The sequence below is a fragment of the Paroedura picta genome, chromosome 3, assembly GCF_049243985.1.
Source record: "Paroedura picta isolate Pp20150507F chromosome 3, Ppicta_v3.0, whole genome shotgun sequence".
Taxonomy (NCBI): Eukaryota; Metazoa; Chordata; class Lepidosauria; order Squamata; family Gekkonidae; genus Paroedura; species Paroedura picta.
In genome coordinates, this window is record NC_135371.1 from 117,279,872 (window position 1) to 117,296,767 (window position 16,896).

Here is a 16,896-nt window from a genome sequence, read left to right on the forward strand (position 1 = left end):
ACATGCACACATGTTTTGTCTTTCCTCAGGAGCTGATAAGAAAAGGAATTCCCCATCACTTCCGCGCCATTGTTTGGCAACTTCTGTGCAGTGCTACAGATATGCCTGTCAAGAATCAGTATTCAGAGCTACTGAAGATGTCATCTCCTTGTGAAAAGCTGATCAGGAGGGACATTGCCAGGACATACCCTGAACATGAATTCTTTAAGGGTCAAGACAGCCTGGGCCAAGAAGTTCTTTTTAATGTCATGAAGGCAAGTAGGCATATTTGGTAAACTTGCATCGACAGTCATTTAGTTTTGAAACTTGGTGTGCTTTTCATGAATTTGTGGCTCAATTTCTGATCAACTCTCTAGCTGATGTGGTTCTTCTGAACTCTGATCTTGCTATGGCTCTTCCTATATCCTTAGTGTATGATATTTTTTAATTTTAATTTTATTATATTTATATATACTGCCCTCCCTTTCAGCTCAGGGCAGTTTCCATTGAAGTTTGTGATACAATACAAAAAAGAACATCATGATTGCAAAGGTATAACATTTCTAATGGTATAACTTATAATAGTAGAAAAGTTAATATTTAACATTTAACAGTACAGCATTGTGATTTATGTTCAGCTGTATTATTCTTAACTGTACAGTGGTTCAGCTCTTCATCAGTGGGGTGCAGGTTGTGGTGGAAGGGGCCTTGGGGGCTCTGATTGGTGGAGTTGGTTCATTGGCCTCGACCGAAGGCTTGGTGGGAGAGTTCCATTTTGCAGGCTCTGCAGAATGGTTATAACTCTCACAGGGCCCTGAACTTTTCTGGGAGCTCATTCCACCAAGTGGGGGCCAGGACAAAGAAAGCCCTAGCCCTGGTTGAGGACGGCAAACCTCTCAGGATCCAGTGATCTCCTGATGTTGTTTACAGAACCTAATGCTCTGGGGGTTGGGGGGGCATGGGAAGAGAGGCAGTCCCTCAAGTACTTGGGGCTCAGACCACATATGGCCTTAAAGATAATTACCAGAATTTTAAGGCTGATTCAACTGATAACCAGTGCAGCTGTTGGAGTGTGGGCCAGATGTGGCCTTCCAGGGTGTTCCTGGGAGAATCCTGGCTGTTGCATTCTGCACTAGTTGTAGTTTCTGGATGAGGGTAAGCCCATGTAGAGCGACTTGCAGAAATCTAGTCTAGGGGTGACCGTCACCTGGATCACTGCAGCTAGACGTTCTGGACCTAGGTAGAGTGCCAATAGCTTGGCTTGGTGCAGGTGGAAGAATGCTAGCCATGCCACTCTAGGTATCTTCCTCCATGGAGAGGGAGGTATCGAAGATCATGCTCAGGTTCCTGGCTGAATGTGCTCCTAATAGTTGCATCCCATCCAGGTTGGGTAGTCGCACTTTCTCTCCTGGACCCTTCCTACTGAACCAAAAACCGCAGCCTTTGAAGGATTGAGTTTCAAGTGACTCTGCTTGAGCCATCTCGTCACTGCTTCCAAGCATCTGGCTAGTGAGTCTGGGGCTGAATCAGGGTGGCCATCCATCAGGAGGAAGAGCTGGTTGTGATCAGCGTATTGATGACATCCCAGCCCAAACCTCCGTACCAGCTGGGCAAGAAGGTGCATAAAGATATAAAATAGGATTGGGAAGAGAACTGCTCCTTGTGGCACCCTGCATGTGACTTGCCAGCAATGTGATTGGTTCTCTCCAATTCCTATCCTCTGTCTGCAACCCCAAAGAAAGGAGATCAGTAGTGTTGGAGATGTAATTAAAACCATGTAGTTTGTCAGACTAGATTGGTGATGGGATGGGGGGAGTAGAAGGGTGAGTTATTTGAATAAATATCTTTATTCTTCTAAAGTTACTATAGGAAGATGATCAAATAATGGAAAGTATAGAAAAAATGGAGTTAGAGAAGCTAAAAATAAGGCTGGTGTGCCACATTAGATGCTTATTCTTTCAGTATGAACTATTCAATGTAGCTAGCTGTTCTTTCTGCCAGTCCCATTCATTGACTCTACACAGAGCTGCTCACTTTCATAAGCAATAAGTGATTACTGATGAGGTCTCAGTGTTCTTTTAGCGTTAAGAATTCTTGCATGGGTTCCAGAAGTCGTATAGCTGATCCCTTCCATTGCCTCAGGCTTTGATGAGGTCCACATGAAAAACAGGGCAGACTGAAGATGGTACATCCATTGCCACATTTTCCTTGAAATGATTTCTTCTCATTTGTGCTGACAGGGCTTAAGTCAGTCTGGGCTGTATACTCCTGCCAAACCTTCTCTTCTCATTGTGCTATACCAAATGCCTCGCATGGTTCATGACAATTTCTAGATTTGTCACTTAATTATAATATTTCTTCTGTAGTAATGACTTGGCAGTTGGGTGGTTGAGCAAACATTGTGAGTTCCATGATGCTGTCTTCTTGGCTAGGTACGAGCTCTATGTAATACTGACCTGTATGTTCTTTTGCTTAAGATTCTGTCTCTTTCAGGCTTACTCTCTAGTGGACCGTGAGGTTGGATACTGCCAGGGCAGTGCATTTATCGTTGGACTGCTTTTGATGCAGGTTTGTGTTAACGTGGTGTCAAATGTCTGTGCAACCCACATGCTAATTGCCCCTCCAAAATTCTAAACTAGTTATATTCTTTATAAAAACCATAGATGTGTTGGTTTCTCCAGTGTTGCTATTGGTGTTTTATTGACTGCTGGCAGGTTTCATTTCTTGCCTTGGTAAAGTAGCCTCTGTGATAGTATGCTTCTGATGCGCTAAAGCTTTTCCTATTTTAAGTCTTTCTAACTGGAATCAGGACTAGAAAAATCCCCAACACTTAGACATATATTGCTGGTGCCAGGAATTTGAAGATTAATTCCCTTGTAGGACTGAATTCTACTGACAATTCTTTTTTTGACCCGACTACAGGGATGTAGTTTGTAAGTGCATTAAGGATACTATTTTATTTTGCTTTATTTCCTTAAACTAGAAAGGAAATATCAGCTGGGCCTTTCAGAGGGCCTGCTCAAAATTCATTAATCACTGTTCTGTAGTCATATTGTGTATGGATATGTTTATGGAATTTGGTAATAGTGTTAACTTCAAGTTGTTTACTTTGACATGATATTGTGTACATCCCAGTATAAAATGGATAATTGATGTGGGAGAAAACTTGCTGGAAAATCCATAATCGTTATGCTACTGCAAGGAAAGCTAATGCTGTTTTAGGCAGTAATAGAATTACCTTGCTGAGATAACTAAAAGAATATTTCTTACACCAAGCTAAGAGAAGCTTGTTTGCATTGTGTATGTAATTTGTGACTAGCATTTTAAGTAAAGATACTTCTTTGTGCACTTCTGTTATGTGGTGACTAGTACGTTCTCTATTGAAGTAGAAGTTAAACTGGACCTTAATGTAAAACATCTTCAGAGTTGGGTTCTTGAGACAGAAGGAGCTTGGTTTTGTCCCTCAGTGGGCTTTGGAGAAGCTGATGCAGTTATCTTATCTGACTCTAGATGCCTGAGGAAGAGGCTTTCTGTGTGTTTGTACGGCTGATGCAGGAGTATAGATTACGGGAGCTGTTCAAACCCACTATGGCTGAGCTTGGACTTTGCATTTACCAGTTTGAGTACATGCTTCAGGTAAATGAATTCTGATCTGAAAGAAATCCATAGGCTTCACATAAGGCTGTGAATTGCTTGAATACTTACTTGATGCATAATTTCACTTGCCTCTTACAAATGCGGAAGGCTAAAGTATAAGAGCTGATTGATTTGGGGAGAAGCTAGGGGAGCCGTTTTTTATATTTTACCTGAACAAGAAGGGGAAGAGTAGGCTTATATATCCCAGTTTTCTCTAAAGGAGTCTCAAAGCAGCTTACAATTGCCTTCCCTTTCTCTCTCCACCAGCAAGCACTTTGTGAGGCAGGTGGGACTGCGAGAGTTCTGAGAGAACCGTGACTGGCCCAGGGTCATCCAGTAGGCTTAATATGGAGGACTGGGGGGGGGGGTCAGTTCTCCAGTTTAGAAAGCACTGCTCTTGAACACTATATCATGCTAGTTCCCCTTGGCCAATGCTCTGGATTCTCAGTGCATTGGAGGGAAGCTGGAATCTCTTGTGATTGTAAGGGCTGTGTCCTGTGCCTTTTCAGGAGCAGCTGCCTGAACTGAACATCCATTTCCGCTCCCAGAGCTTCTTAACATCTATGTATGCTTCGTCTTGGTTTCTCACTCTCTTCCTTACCACCTTTCCACTACCTGTGGCCACTCGAGTGTTCGATATCTTCATGTATGAGGTAAAATATTTGCTGTAAGCCTGGGAGTGGGGCACCACATGGGGGAAAGGAGCAATACCCTCTTAGATGATTCAGTATTAGAAATTAAACTTTTAGGAAAATGTGAAAAATAGCTGTTATTTCTGTTGAGGGGATGAATTGAGAGTAAAACAAACATGTGTGATATTTCCTCCAGCCTAAACCTGTTCTGAGTTAACACTGAATTCTTAATTTGTAACAGTTTTATATGCTAACTACTTAGCAATTATGAAAATAAAACTCTGAACTGATATGTAAGAGAGCTGCAAAGTGCTTCACCTTATCCTGCCTTAGCACACATTTTAGATATCTGAGGTCGAAAAAAAGTTGAAAAAAGACAACAAGAAATTTGTAGTACTTGTTTGGACAGATAGCCTCAGTATTTGGATATTCAGTTGTAATACTGAAAACATTGATCTGTTCAACTGAATAATATACATATTATAAAAACATTATTTTTTGTGGACATATTAGTCCAATTGAAACAAACACATAGCAGCATCAAAACAGTGGTCCACCTAGTCTAGTGTAAGGTTAATGTGGTGACCATCTAGTTGCCCTACATGGCCAAACAACCTACAGGATGGAAGCTGAGGTCCTCCTTTGCTGTCGTCTCCCAGCACCGGTATTCAGAGATTTGCTTCCTTTGTAGGTGGAGGCTCCCTTCAGTGACAATGACCATTGACAGACATCTCCTCCATGAATCTGTATCTCCTTTTAAGGCTATCTATGCTTGTGGCAGTGCATCTCACAGTTTAATTACTCATTGAGTGAATATTTCCTTTTCTCTGTCCTTGGACCTATTTGCCAACAATTTCACTGGGTGCCCCTGAGTGCTTGAAAATGTGTTGAATACACAAGAATTATTATTATTTAGTTCTGTCCTACATACCCAACCTGGATAGCCCAGGCAAGCCCAATCCTGTCAGATCTCAGAAGCTAGGCAGGATCAGCCCCAGCTTAGTGCTTGGAAGAGCAGCCTTCAAAGAATACTAGGGCAATGGCAAACCACCTCCAAACGTCTCTTGTCTGGCAGTCGGACAGCTCTTATTATACACATGCCATGCAATAATAAATAAATAAATCGATAACTCAGTCCTACACAAATCTTCGTACTGCAGATTCTAAACCAGTAAAAAGATTTAATTCATTCCCAAAGAGAAATATTTCTTGGATGCTCCCCCAAAACAAACTTCCCTTTTCCCTTTGCAAAAACTAAGAAGCAAGGGGGAGGATACTGGGGGTCGGATGTGGGGTAACACTGGTTGTGTTTCCCCCCCCCTGCTTTAACCCAGGTCTTCACATTTCTGCACAGTATACTGGCAGATTTGGTATAGAAGAATAGTTAAGGGATTACTTACAGCTACTTCATAGCATTATGCCATATAAAATGATATGTGCACCTACAGGGGATCGCAAAAATATTTTTAAGCTTATTGAAAATAAACATATCTTCTCTCAGTTCTAATGTGCTATTAAAGAGCTTGAACTGTGAACGGGAAGTAAGCAGAAATAATTATTAAAAGTCATGTGAGTCCGTGATGCATCCGTATTCAAGTGGATTCCCAAACTGCCTGTCACATGAGCTGTCTGGTAAACCAGATGCTTTCCTGGTTGTCTGTACAGTTGGAGGAGTAACTATGTGGGAAAAACCAGTTATCCTTCCCTCCTGGGGGGACGGGGATGGACTTCATTTGCTTTCTCTTTTAGCATAGGAAATGACTGCTTTTTGACAGCTACTCAAATCCATCAAATACTCTTTGGGATGGAGTCCATCTAAACTCCTCTGACTTCTTACAGGGATTGGAAATAATCTTCCGTGTTGGGATGGCTCTTCTGCAATTCAATCAGGCTGAACTTGTGCAGCTGGACATGGAGGGGATGTCACAGGTCAGCTCTACTGTACTCTGTGGGACTGGAGGTAGACTTGCTAGATGTTACTAGATACAAATTTCTGCACTTGAGTGGAGGTGAGTGGGAGGGGAAATGGAAATCCAGGTGGGTTGAGATGTGGCCTTGCAAGAATAGTATCTTTTAAAAAGCTCAATCTTTTAACTCAGTGGTCCCCAACCTGCGGGCCGCGGCCCGATGCCGGGCCGCGAAGGCCATGGCACCGGGCCACGGTTCCCTCTCCCCGCCCCCCCCCCCTGTAGTAAAAAACTTCCCAGGCCGCAAGCTTGCGGCCCGGGAAGCTTCTTACTGCGGGAGGGGGGGGAGAGGGAATCAGGGCCGCGCCCGCTCATGTGCGCATGCGCGGGTGTGGCCGCGCATGCGCGATGCGCAGGCGGGGCAGTTGCCCTGCCGGTCCCCAGCCTAAAAAAGCTTGGGGATCACTGTTTTAACTCATTTAGGCCAAGGTGCCTTCTGCATGCATGTGATTGGACTGTTACTGAAACCCCCAGCTACTGAGTTTGAAAAAGCTATTTATTAGAAATCAGTAGTTGAACTTCAAGTGAAAGTAAAACTAGCTACTAGGCCAGAGCCATGAATAAAGAGGTGATTTCACCCCCTTTGCCTTTCCTACTAGAGCGTCCTGCCTTAAGTTATTAGTCTGCATAGATCTCATGGACTCAAAAATCAATTTTCCGTAGGGGGTAAGAAATCATGGGAGAGATCTGTAGACGTCAGTGCCTTCCACCGACTGACACCTGGATCCAGTCCACTGAGAGGAACATTCTGGGAGCCTTGTTAGCTTCTCATTGTAGCTATTCCCACACATCTATTCTGCTTCATTCAATAGTTTTGAATCAGTGTGAACAAGGGAAACTTTAGAAGCGGCTGTAAAACTTGGAGAGGCAGGTGGAGCCCCCTGTTTCCCCAGGTGGGAAGAGAGAGAGCAGCACTAGAGCGGTTATTGGGAGTGACTTGCCCATAGCAAGTGATGTGGGTTGGCTTATTATTTTGCATGCTTATCCAGGATTACTGCTTTATCCTCCTGGTGAGTAGAAATGTAAAAGATTGATATGAGCTGCTTCTAGACTTCAGAGGTGCAGGGATAGGTGCAAAAATACTGAATGCTTGAAAAGCAGGTGAAACATAATTTTTACTGCCTAATTTTTAGTGTGCCTTTTAAAAAGCCTTGAGAGGTCCCAGTTTTTTCTCCATGGGTGATAGGAGAGCATAACATGGTCTCATTTCCACTGAACTGTAGATTAGGCATCTGCTGCATGCACAAAGGATGCTATGAGACATTGGCATTTCTCAACTACATTAAATGAAATTTTGTCATGGCAGCTTTTTCCATTGGCATCTCTTCATAGTGATGCTCCAGTGTACAGCCCATTCTGAGATTAGGGAACATTGCTCCGAGAGTGGACTGTGTGTAGATTTAGGGAAGAGTTAAGAGGTATATAGTAGCAATGATCTGATAAAGTGGACTGTTAGAATGAAGAGGAGCCTTTTCTGATGTTTTGTTGCCTTGCAAAGTTTTCTGGTGGGAAGGGTTAATGCTGAAAATGCTTTTATCAATGATGAATGTGGTACTTTGCCCACCTCTTCTCTTGGTGAGGATGCTTGTTCATAATGCTGTAGACTGGGTAGCTAGCTTGGACCCACCCAGATGTTTGTGATTGGAAGGAGCATGCCTTGAAGAAAAGCTGGCTGTGTTCCTCTGCTTTCCTTTCCTTTTCAGCTAGTTAGTTGCCTAATGGTGAGACAGACTGAGTAGGACAAATAGAGCAAGGCATCAGAAAAGGGTTTTGCTGATGGCAGAATGTATCTTAGACTCATCCTGAATTTAAGTTGTTGTTTTTTTAATTGGACAGTATTTCCAGAAAGTGATTCCTCACCAGTTTGATAGCTGTCCTGATAAGCTGATCTTAAAGGCCTACCAGGTCAAGTACAACCCTAAAAAAATGAAAAGGTAGGTGCTTAAGCTTTCCTCTTTGATAGAGCAATGCTGGAGACCCCTGAACAAGGCAAAATTGATGGGATGGATCAGCTTGATGACCCATGCTTTCTCTCTTCCCTCAGGGGTTGGGTTGGATAAGAAGGGTTCACCAACAGTGGTGTCAGAGGGGCTTCTTTCAGCAGAGGGGTTTTCTGTAAAGGGTGGCAGATAAGAGCTCCAATCTTCTTACCAAAAACTTGAGGAAAGTGTTTGTACTTTCCATGGCTGAAACAGAGTCAGTAGCGACTAAAAGTTGTGAATCCTGGATATTAAGTGAGCCTACTTCTAGACAGCAATGATTTTCCTTGTGTCTTCTGTAATTACTGCAAATGCAGACACATTTGCAATGGCAACGAAACCTCCACATAGTCATTTTCCTTTAAATTTCCTTTATTCTGTCCCCCAGGACTACTGTTCCCCCACCACAGTTAGTAATTAACATATTGCTGTCACATCAAAATGCAATAGTGAAATGTAAATCAACAATTAAAAACAAAGACTGTTCCTCCCCTACCCAAGTCACAAAACCTACAGAACATTCAGTCTTGGGCTTCGTCATTATATCATTCACTCTCCATTAATGTTTAATTCCTCTGCAATTATACATAATTAAATCATAGCTTAAGAAAATTATATATGACCAATCAGTAAAACTATTAATTCTGCTTATGCAGTATTGATTGTACAGTCTGAGGCTGATTTGGAGGAAAACATAGTTGAAAAATGAACTCCCTACCAGCATTCCAAAAAAAAGAACTAAATCTGATTTGTAAGTCTTATAACTTGCCTGGTAACAAATACATGGAAGTAATTTATGTCCTCCAAAGAAGATTTAAGATCTAGCAAGCAGAATTTTTTATATTTATACTGTTACATTGTTATATGGTTACAACTATTAGTTATTATTATTGTAAGGTTATTCACATGTTTTATAGACCGTTTTATGTATTGTTCTTTGTTATTATGTAAACCACTCTGAGCCTCCGGGGAGGGCGGTATATAAATATAATAAATAAATACATTTGCTCAGTGGCCCTGGCCCTGAAGATGTTAAACAGGTCTCAAACCAGGTCAGGCAGAACGGCCTACCTGAGGAGATTAGGGTCTGCAAAATGGAGCTGTTCCACCTGGCCTATGGTTGAGGCCGGAAGTAATATTGAAATTCTGGCCTCCCTGCCCCCAAAACATCAGGCAAACCATCACCAAATGGTTAAATTTATGACGGTTATCACCCCTCACAAGAGGAAAGTAGGCGATGTCTGGAATTTGTTTTAAATTGGAATATTAATTAATTAGTTAGACTTTAATGTTACTGTTTAATTATGTTGTGTTATTTATTGTTTAGTATGATTGTTGCTACTCCCCTGAACCATTGGGGAAGGGCAGGTTATAAATTATTATTGTCATTGTTAGTTTCAGATAAAACTCTTCTTAGCCCGTAAGAAACCTCTGTGCAGCCACTATTATTGATATCATCATACTTGAAATTTGCCCCAAATCATTTCAGCACAAGTAGACTGTATTCAAGGTTATACGAAACATTCCTGACCGAAATGGGACAATGAGAAAACAGCTTTTTAGTGTCTTGTTGGAACTCTTACCATGCTTCAGAGCACCTGCAAAATTAGCTCAAAGAGTCCTCTGTGTAGCTAAAAAAAACCAAACAAACTCACCCTGTGGAAATTCTGTGGCCAGAGAATACTGGTTACCATTGGGGGAGGGGGAGTATTTTTGTTTAGTTGGCTGGAGGCTGGCTTAGGGACAACAGGGTTCGTTATGGGTGCCTGAGAAGGAGGGAGAGGAGGCAGGTAACAAATAGTCATAGACATCAAATGAGTGTGCTAGGGATTATGCTTTATTGTGGGTGTCCTTTATGTCAGGGATAGTCAACCTGTGGTCCTCCAGATGTCCATGGACTACAATTCCCATGAGCGTTTGCTGATAGGGGCTCATGGGAATTGTAGTCCATGATCATCTGGAGGACCACAGGTTGACTACCCCTACTTTTTGTGACTTTACCACTTCGAGTTGTACGATTAAGTTTGGTGCTTAAATCCCTCCGCCCCCCCCCCCCCCCCAGATGCTCTCCCTTCTAGAAGTTAGACCTAGCTGCCAGAAACAAGATTTGATCTTCCCGGGTTCATCTTACTGAAGTCCAATATCTTCATCATGCCTTCCAGGCTCCAGTTCCCTCAACTACCCTGGATGGGCTAAAAGTATCTCAGGGGGAAGTAATGTAAAATATTGGAAGAGTTTGGTTTGCCTCACAGAGTGCCCTTATTAAATTACCTTCCACACAGCTTTTTTTGTAACCGGAGAAAATCTGGACTAGATCTTGTGCCATAATACCTAGCTTCATCTTTGGGGATATGTCCCGGCTCAGGATTTTTCTGCAGGGAGAGGCAGGGTTAACCGCTTTCCTTCTATTACAGACTAGAGAAGGAGTACACTGCAATCAAAAACAGAGAGATGGAAGAGCAGATTGAAATTAAGGTAAACCCTCCATATGCTCTCATTTCCTATGCTTGCCTTCTCTAGATCTCAGTTACGTGGAGGAAAGGTTCTGAGAGTTCACTTTGCTTCATTTTTTAAAAGATTTTGTTGTGTGTATGTTGGAGGCAATGTCTGAATACTTTGTCATCTCAAGGGTCCCTCTAGTTTGGCTAGTGTCCACACCTTGCAGAAGGCTTCTTTTTTGCATCGGTTTCTGCCTGTGAATCCTGCTGCGGTGGTACTTCTTTCCTCTCTTGAATAGTGCACTGTTCTTAGAATGTTGCAGTGTCCTTTGTCCTATATATACAAAAAGCCCAGTGATCCTTTCTCTTGAGTGCTTTATGGAATGGAATCTATTTTAGAAAGATGAGGAAGTCCCTGTTTGCTGATCCAGCCCAGAAGGGGAAAGGGAGGGTGCTACTCCTAACATTCTCCCCTCCTTTCCGCCCGCCCCCCCCCCCCCCCGTATTTCATACTGCACTCTGGGTCGCTAGTGGAGGATGTTCATTGGGTGGAGAGAGGTGGGGCTGGTTTTTATGCTATGTTTTAAACTTCAATTGATTTATAGACCACCCCTCTCTACAAGCAGGCTCAAGGTTGTTCACAGAATAGTTAAAACAAAATTTAAAACATCCTACAATTAAAGCACCCACCCCAAACCTCTACCCTGCTCCAACCATTTTCCATCTTGCCTACTGACTGGCTGTTGGCTAGGAACAAATGTCCAACCAAGAAGAGAAAGGGCAGGAAGACTGGAGAGGGGTGGTGGGAGGCATGCATGATATTAAGGCCTGGCAGAAGAGTCCCACCTTACAGGCCCCGCAGAACTGTGATTGCCCTGTTAGGGTCCTAAACTTGGATGGCAACTCATTCCACCAGGCAGGGGCCAGGGCTGAAAAGGCCTTGTCCCTGATATAAGGCCAGGCAGATCTCTTTGCAGTCAGGGATTACCAATAAATGTATTTTACTGTGTGAACAGTGTTTAAAATTGTTTTATTGTATTTTATATGTTGCAAACTGCCTTGAGCTGGCTTGCATTGAGGGGTGGGATAAACAAATAAATAATAATAAATAAACCCAGTGATTCCAGAATCCAGTTGTGCAGATGGCTCTGGTCATTGCTCAGATTTCAGCATCTCCCTCTCTTGTTGGGTATAACAAGCTTGGGCTTACACACGAGGGCCACTTTGCTAATTTTGATCTTGCTTGCAGAGGCTTCGTACCGAGAACCGCCTTTTGAAACAGCGAATTGAGACCCTGGAGAAGGTGAGGAGTGCACCCAGCCGCATGAGGATCCATTTCCTCCGCTTCCAGACTACTTTGGTTACCAAAAATGAAGCCTTGCACAGCCACCTGTCCCAGTTGACAGTAAACACGACTCAGAGTGCCAGTCAATAACTTTCTTTCTACAGTCCTCATGGAGGGGCTGCTGTAGGAAGTTTGCTAGAACCCCAGTGAATGAGAATATGTTCTCAAGGGCAGTGCTACTTAGCTCTGTGGCCCTCTTTGTACCCTAATGACCTGCATCCTGGACACTGTGAAGGGAAAAAGAAAGCTGCAAAAATTGCAGGAAAAAATTAAGTTGTAATGAATACCAGTAAAGGTAACGAGGGAATGAACAATTACGTTTCATTGGCCCAAGTGGCTTAAAAAGAAGTAACTGATGCTTTCTGGACAATTTGAATTAGCCTGCTCTTTGGCTAACTTGGTTGTGCAGCAGTGGAGTCCTATAGCTGGTTTTCAGCCATGCTGTGCTGTATACCTCGAATGACCTTGATGCTTGTGATTAATATTAAACATTTTACAAGAAAGCCTATTTACTCTTGACCGCATCTTGATATAGGGCACCTACTGTAGTCTATATGATCTTGGAGGCTTGCCCCAGAGACACCCCATCAGGCTGTTTTGCTGCATCCTAATAAACTGGCTGTTTGCATGTTCTGCACCTGCCCTGGATCTTTAAACAACGTAAGTGTGACCTCTCAGATTTAGAGATGGTTTTCATTGCCTTAATGGCAGATGTACAATCAAATAAGATTGCTTTGTAGCAATGGCAGAATTGGGCAAAGATAATGCTTTAGACATCCTGTATGGAATCCGTATCTGTTTACCTGCCCTTATCACATGTAAACAGCAGCACCCTGATCTGGTGCTACTCTGGAATCAAAGATTTCTTCTTGGGCTCCATGGGGATCTTTTCTCTCCTGTGCTTCTAGCTATAGCAAGTGTGCTTGTGTGACCTTGCTGTTGTGTCTTTTTTCTTTTTCCTTCCTTCCTTGTCTGGATCCTCCTCTTCTGTGTCTCCTGTAGGAGAGTGCTGCCTTGGCAGATAGATTGATCCAGGTATGGTCATCCTTTTTATTTCCTGCTCTTCTTCCTTGGTATTCCATGTCATTCCTGTCCAGGAATGAACCCCCTTGCAATCTTGCCTTTCTACAGCGCTCGGATTTGCTTGGCATATCCACCAAGAAGAGAAAACATTAACCTGTACTGATTCCTGAACTGTCTTTAACTTTTCAGGTGCTCTTGAAGGCCTATATGCTTAAACTGTATTATTTAGATTTTATGACATGAAAAAAGTTGAATTCTCTACAACCCTGGGTTATATAGCCAGCAATGTAAACTCATTTCAGCATATGGCTTTCCGTATCTTTATTAACATCGCAGCTGCCCAGAGCTTGGGAGCTAAGCAGGGGTTGGCTGTGGTTAGTATTTGGATCGTAGGGAGACCACCAAGGAACCCCCCTCAGGTGCTACGTGGAAGAAGGTAATGGCAAACCTGTTCTTCCTTTGCCTTGGATGCCCCATGGCTGGGATCGCCACAAGTTGGTGGAGACTCAGTGGCACCTTCATTATTAACACCATTGAGTGTTTCTGGCTCTGGACCGGCTAAATATTTAATGAGATACAAAAACTCTATGCAGGGAGGAAGTCAGTTAAAATTTCTGTTGTTGTATCTGATTTTATAATCCAGCCCTGTATTGATTTCAGGCTGCCATGACTATGCAGATGTGGTTCAATGTGGGGAGGGGGTTATCACCATGCAGTGTCCATTTAAAATATACTTCTCTCCTAACACAGTATAAATTGTGACTAATTTCCTGACAGAACACTTCCACATAGGAAATCTTATGCAGGCCTCCAGTGTGACTGCCCATCTAGCATCATTTGGGAAGAAAGCAAGGTTTATTAAAGCAGGGATATTTCTAAAGGTTTCAAAGTGGATCTGACTATGCTGGGATGGGAATGTTGATCATGGGAGGTCTCTGTCTAGTAGCACATACTGCTACTTTAAAATTAGAGGACAATGTTATGTTCTGCTAGTAAATTGAGGCTTTCAAATTTTGTGGGAAAATATATGGGCTATTAGTATAGTGGTTAAAAGTTGTCAGCCATTTAGTCGTGTCCAACTCTTGGTGATTCCATGGGACAGTTATAAGAGTAGCAGCCTCTAATCTGGAGAGCTGGGTTTGATTCCCCACTCCTCCACATGTAGCCAGCAGGGTGACCTTGGGCTAGTCACAGTCCTGATAGAGCTGTTCTCATAGAGCTCTCTAAGCCCCACATACCTCAACAGGTATTCTTTGTGGGGAGGGGAAGGGAAAGGTTTTCGTAAACCACTTTGGGTAGTGAAAAGCCGTGTAGAAAAACAAATCTTCTAAATCCTTTATTGAAGAAACATTCTGACAAATACTACAAAATCCCTTAATGCATTGCTATGATGAAATTGGTAGAGTTTGGTGCCAGTTTGTTCAGGACTGCAGAGTAAGAGCAGCTGCATGTCTCTGACCCACCTTACCTTGGTTTTCAAAGTAGGAGATTCATGGCTGTCTGCTGCCTTAGGCACCTACTGCTAGCTTATTGAAATATCAACCTGGATTAACATGGCCCTTTCCTCTGCACTAAAATATAGAAATATGAAACTTGGTTTCAGTTCAGTAACCAATATCCAGATTGGACATAAGGCAGCTGATATTCATGAGTGCTAATAGCTTCTTTTCTAATGGAAAAAAAGACCTAAGGGTTTTGAGCAGAAATCTTCAACAGGGCCAGAATTTGGCTCTGGCATTATTCTCTTTCATTTAACATATGTGCATGAAAATAATGTGGTAGTTGGAGCCTTTCCTATTGAAGAGCTCTGCTGTAGTTGGCAGGGAAATAAATGCTTTGAAACTTTTTGGCTCTGTTTTTTTTGGTGGTGTTCCCTATTGAGGTTGTGCAGGACATTTATTTTATGGTCCAAACAGATTGCTTGACTTGTTCAACTGCTAACATTGAACACTTCTTGCAAAAGAAGCAGCAGGTCCTAAAGGAATTCAGAAAAAGTGGAAGAAGCAAAATTCTTTAACACTAATATCAGCACTAACTGACACCACATGGGGACAAAATCAATTTTAAAATGCCCCACACACTGTTGAAGCAAGAAGTGGGGACTTATGAAGGGTAGAATGTCCCCCTTCCCCTATTATGTCTTCTTTTTAAAGTCCCCGTAACCTCTCTTTTAAATTTTTCCTTCTCTTTTTCCCACTTACCAACCTATTTTTATCTGCCTGTTTTCAGCTGTATTGATATTTATCTACTCCACCTATGCACCACCTTTTTGCACAGGGATACATAAAGCACCTCACATCGTTTTTCTTACCTCCATCTTATCCTTACAACAACCTTGTGAGGTAGGGTAGGGTGAGAATGTGTAACTGGCCCAAGGTCACCCAGTGAACCTTCATAGCGGAATGGTGACCCAGGTCTCCTTAATCCCAATCTGACCGCTCCAACCGCTGTACCACACTGCCTTCTGTGTGGTGGCTGCCACTGAACAGTAGGCAGGTCCTGCGTGAGTCATTTGAGTTGCATGGTCTCAGACTGCTTTAAGGTTGCTACCAGATCTCGACCCAGTTAGTCCTCCCTCAAAGGCCAAAACAGCCCTGGGAAGGGCCCTGTCCCTTTGCCCTTTTACTGACAGAAAACAAGGTTTGAAGGTGTGTGATACTGTTGTGGCTGCCTAGCAAAGGCCACAATGCTCACTGACTTTCTTAAAGCTACAAGGGCCTCCTTCTCATACTTTCCCAGATTTTTCTGCAAACCTGGAGCTTTTTTCAAGCCAATCCTTGGATTTAAGTATTCACAAATCTGGCCATATTGAGAATTTGCCACATTGGTTTTGCACCAAAAATATTTGTGAAAACATTTGGTTCAGCCCCAATACCTTGTATAGTTTCAAGAGAGGTAGGAAGAATATTGAATTCAGGGCTTGTATGGGTAGAATGCGGATAAATGAAGTTTGCATTCCAAACTGCCATCTCCAGTGCAATACATTTATTAGTCCCCCTCATCATTTCCATGTGGTAGGGATAGTGCTTACATCTACCTTTGCTATTCAAATATTTGTGCTCTCCTCCCCTTTGTACTGATGACATTGTATGCATTGAAATCAGTGTGCATAGAGGGGCAGCAGGCATGAACAGATTTGTGTTACCTTCACCATGATGTTTGGTTCTTGAGCATGTAGTCTATCCATGGAAGACATGTACATGAATATGCTCTGTCCTGGTGATGGAGAGTATTCCCCATGACAGGGGCCTGTGCACATATACTTTGTCAGCATACGTGTGCTGCTCCCCCTCTACGTAAGTTGATTTCAGTGTGTGTGATGTCACCTGTGGAAAGTTACGTATTAATGTGTTTCTGAGAATGTAAGGTGGGCCCTGTTGGATAAAACCATTGGTCCAGCACCCTGTTTTACAAGGTGCCGACAAAGTTAAGCTGGAAGGTCAGCAAACAGCATGGAGAGGCCATTCCTTCTTAGTGCTGGTATTCTGAAAGTTGGTACTCTGAATTTAATCACCATGCCTAGTGGTCACCGATGGACATATCTTTCATATTTCTGTGTAATCACTTTTTATAGCCATCTATGCTTGTGGCCATCACTACATCCACACATAGATTATTCATTGCGTATAATTACTCACTGGAACTTTAGAAGAAGAGCTGGGGTTTTTTCTACCCTGCTTTTTACTACACAAAGGAAGTTTCAAAGCGGTTTACATTCAACCTCCCTTCCTATCACCCACAGATACCCTGTGAGCTACATGGCGCTGAGAGAGCTCTGAGAGAACTGTGACTGGGCCAAGGTCATCCAGCTGGCTGCATGTGGAGGAGTGGGGAATCATACCTGTATCTCCAGATTAGAGTCTGTTGCTCTTAACCACTACACCAAGCTGGCTCTTT

At 42.9% G+C, this 16,896-nt stretch overlaps 1 protein-coding gene across 7 annotated transcripts in view; it reads left to right on the forward strand.

Annotated features, from left to right (window-relative positions):
- EVI5L (ecotropic viral integration site 5 like) overlaps positions 1-16,896 on the forward strand; it is a 57,944-nt gene that overhangs the window by 19,959 nt on the left and 21,089 nt on the right. For 5 of the 7 annotated variants that reach the window (XR_013229332.1, XM_077327297.1, XM_077327296.1 and 2 more), the window contains exons 4-12: positions 30-254; positions 2,473-2,547; positions 3,490-3,615; positions 4,125-4,268; positions 6,087-6,176; positions 8,051-8,148; positions 10,608-10,668; positions 11,881-11,934; positions 12,979-13,011. Coding sequence is in view for 6 of the 7 variants with exons in the window: in XM_077327297.1 (XP_077183412.1) it covers positions 30-254; positions 2,473-2,547; positions 3,490-3,615; positions 4,125-4,268; positions 6,087-6,176; positions 8,051-8,148; positions 10,608-10,668; positions 11,881-11,934; positions 12,979-13,011 (906 nt within the window). In the remaining variant the exon portion in view is untranslated. The remainder of the gene's footprint in view (positions 1-29; positions 255-2,472; positions 2,548-3,489; positions 3,616-4,124; positions 4,269-6,086; positions 6,177-8,050; positions 8,149-10,607; positions 10,669-11,880; positions 11,935-12,978; positions 13,012-16,896) is intronic. The other 2 variants (XM_077327299.1, XM_077327298.1) reach the window with 2 other exon arrangements.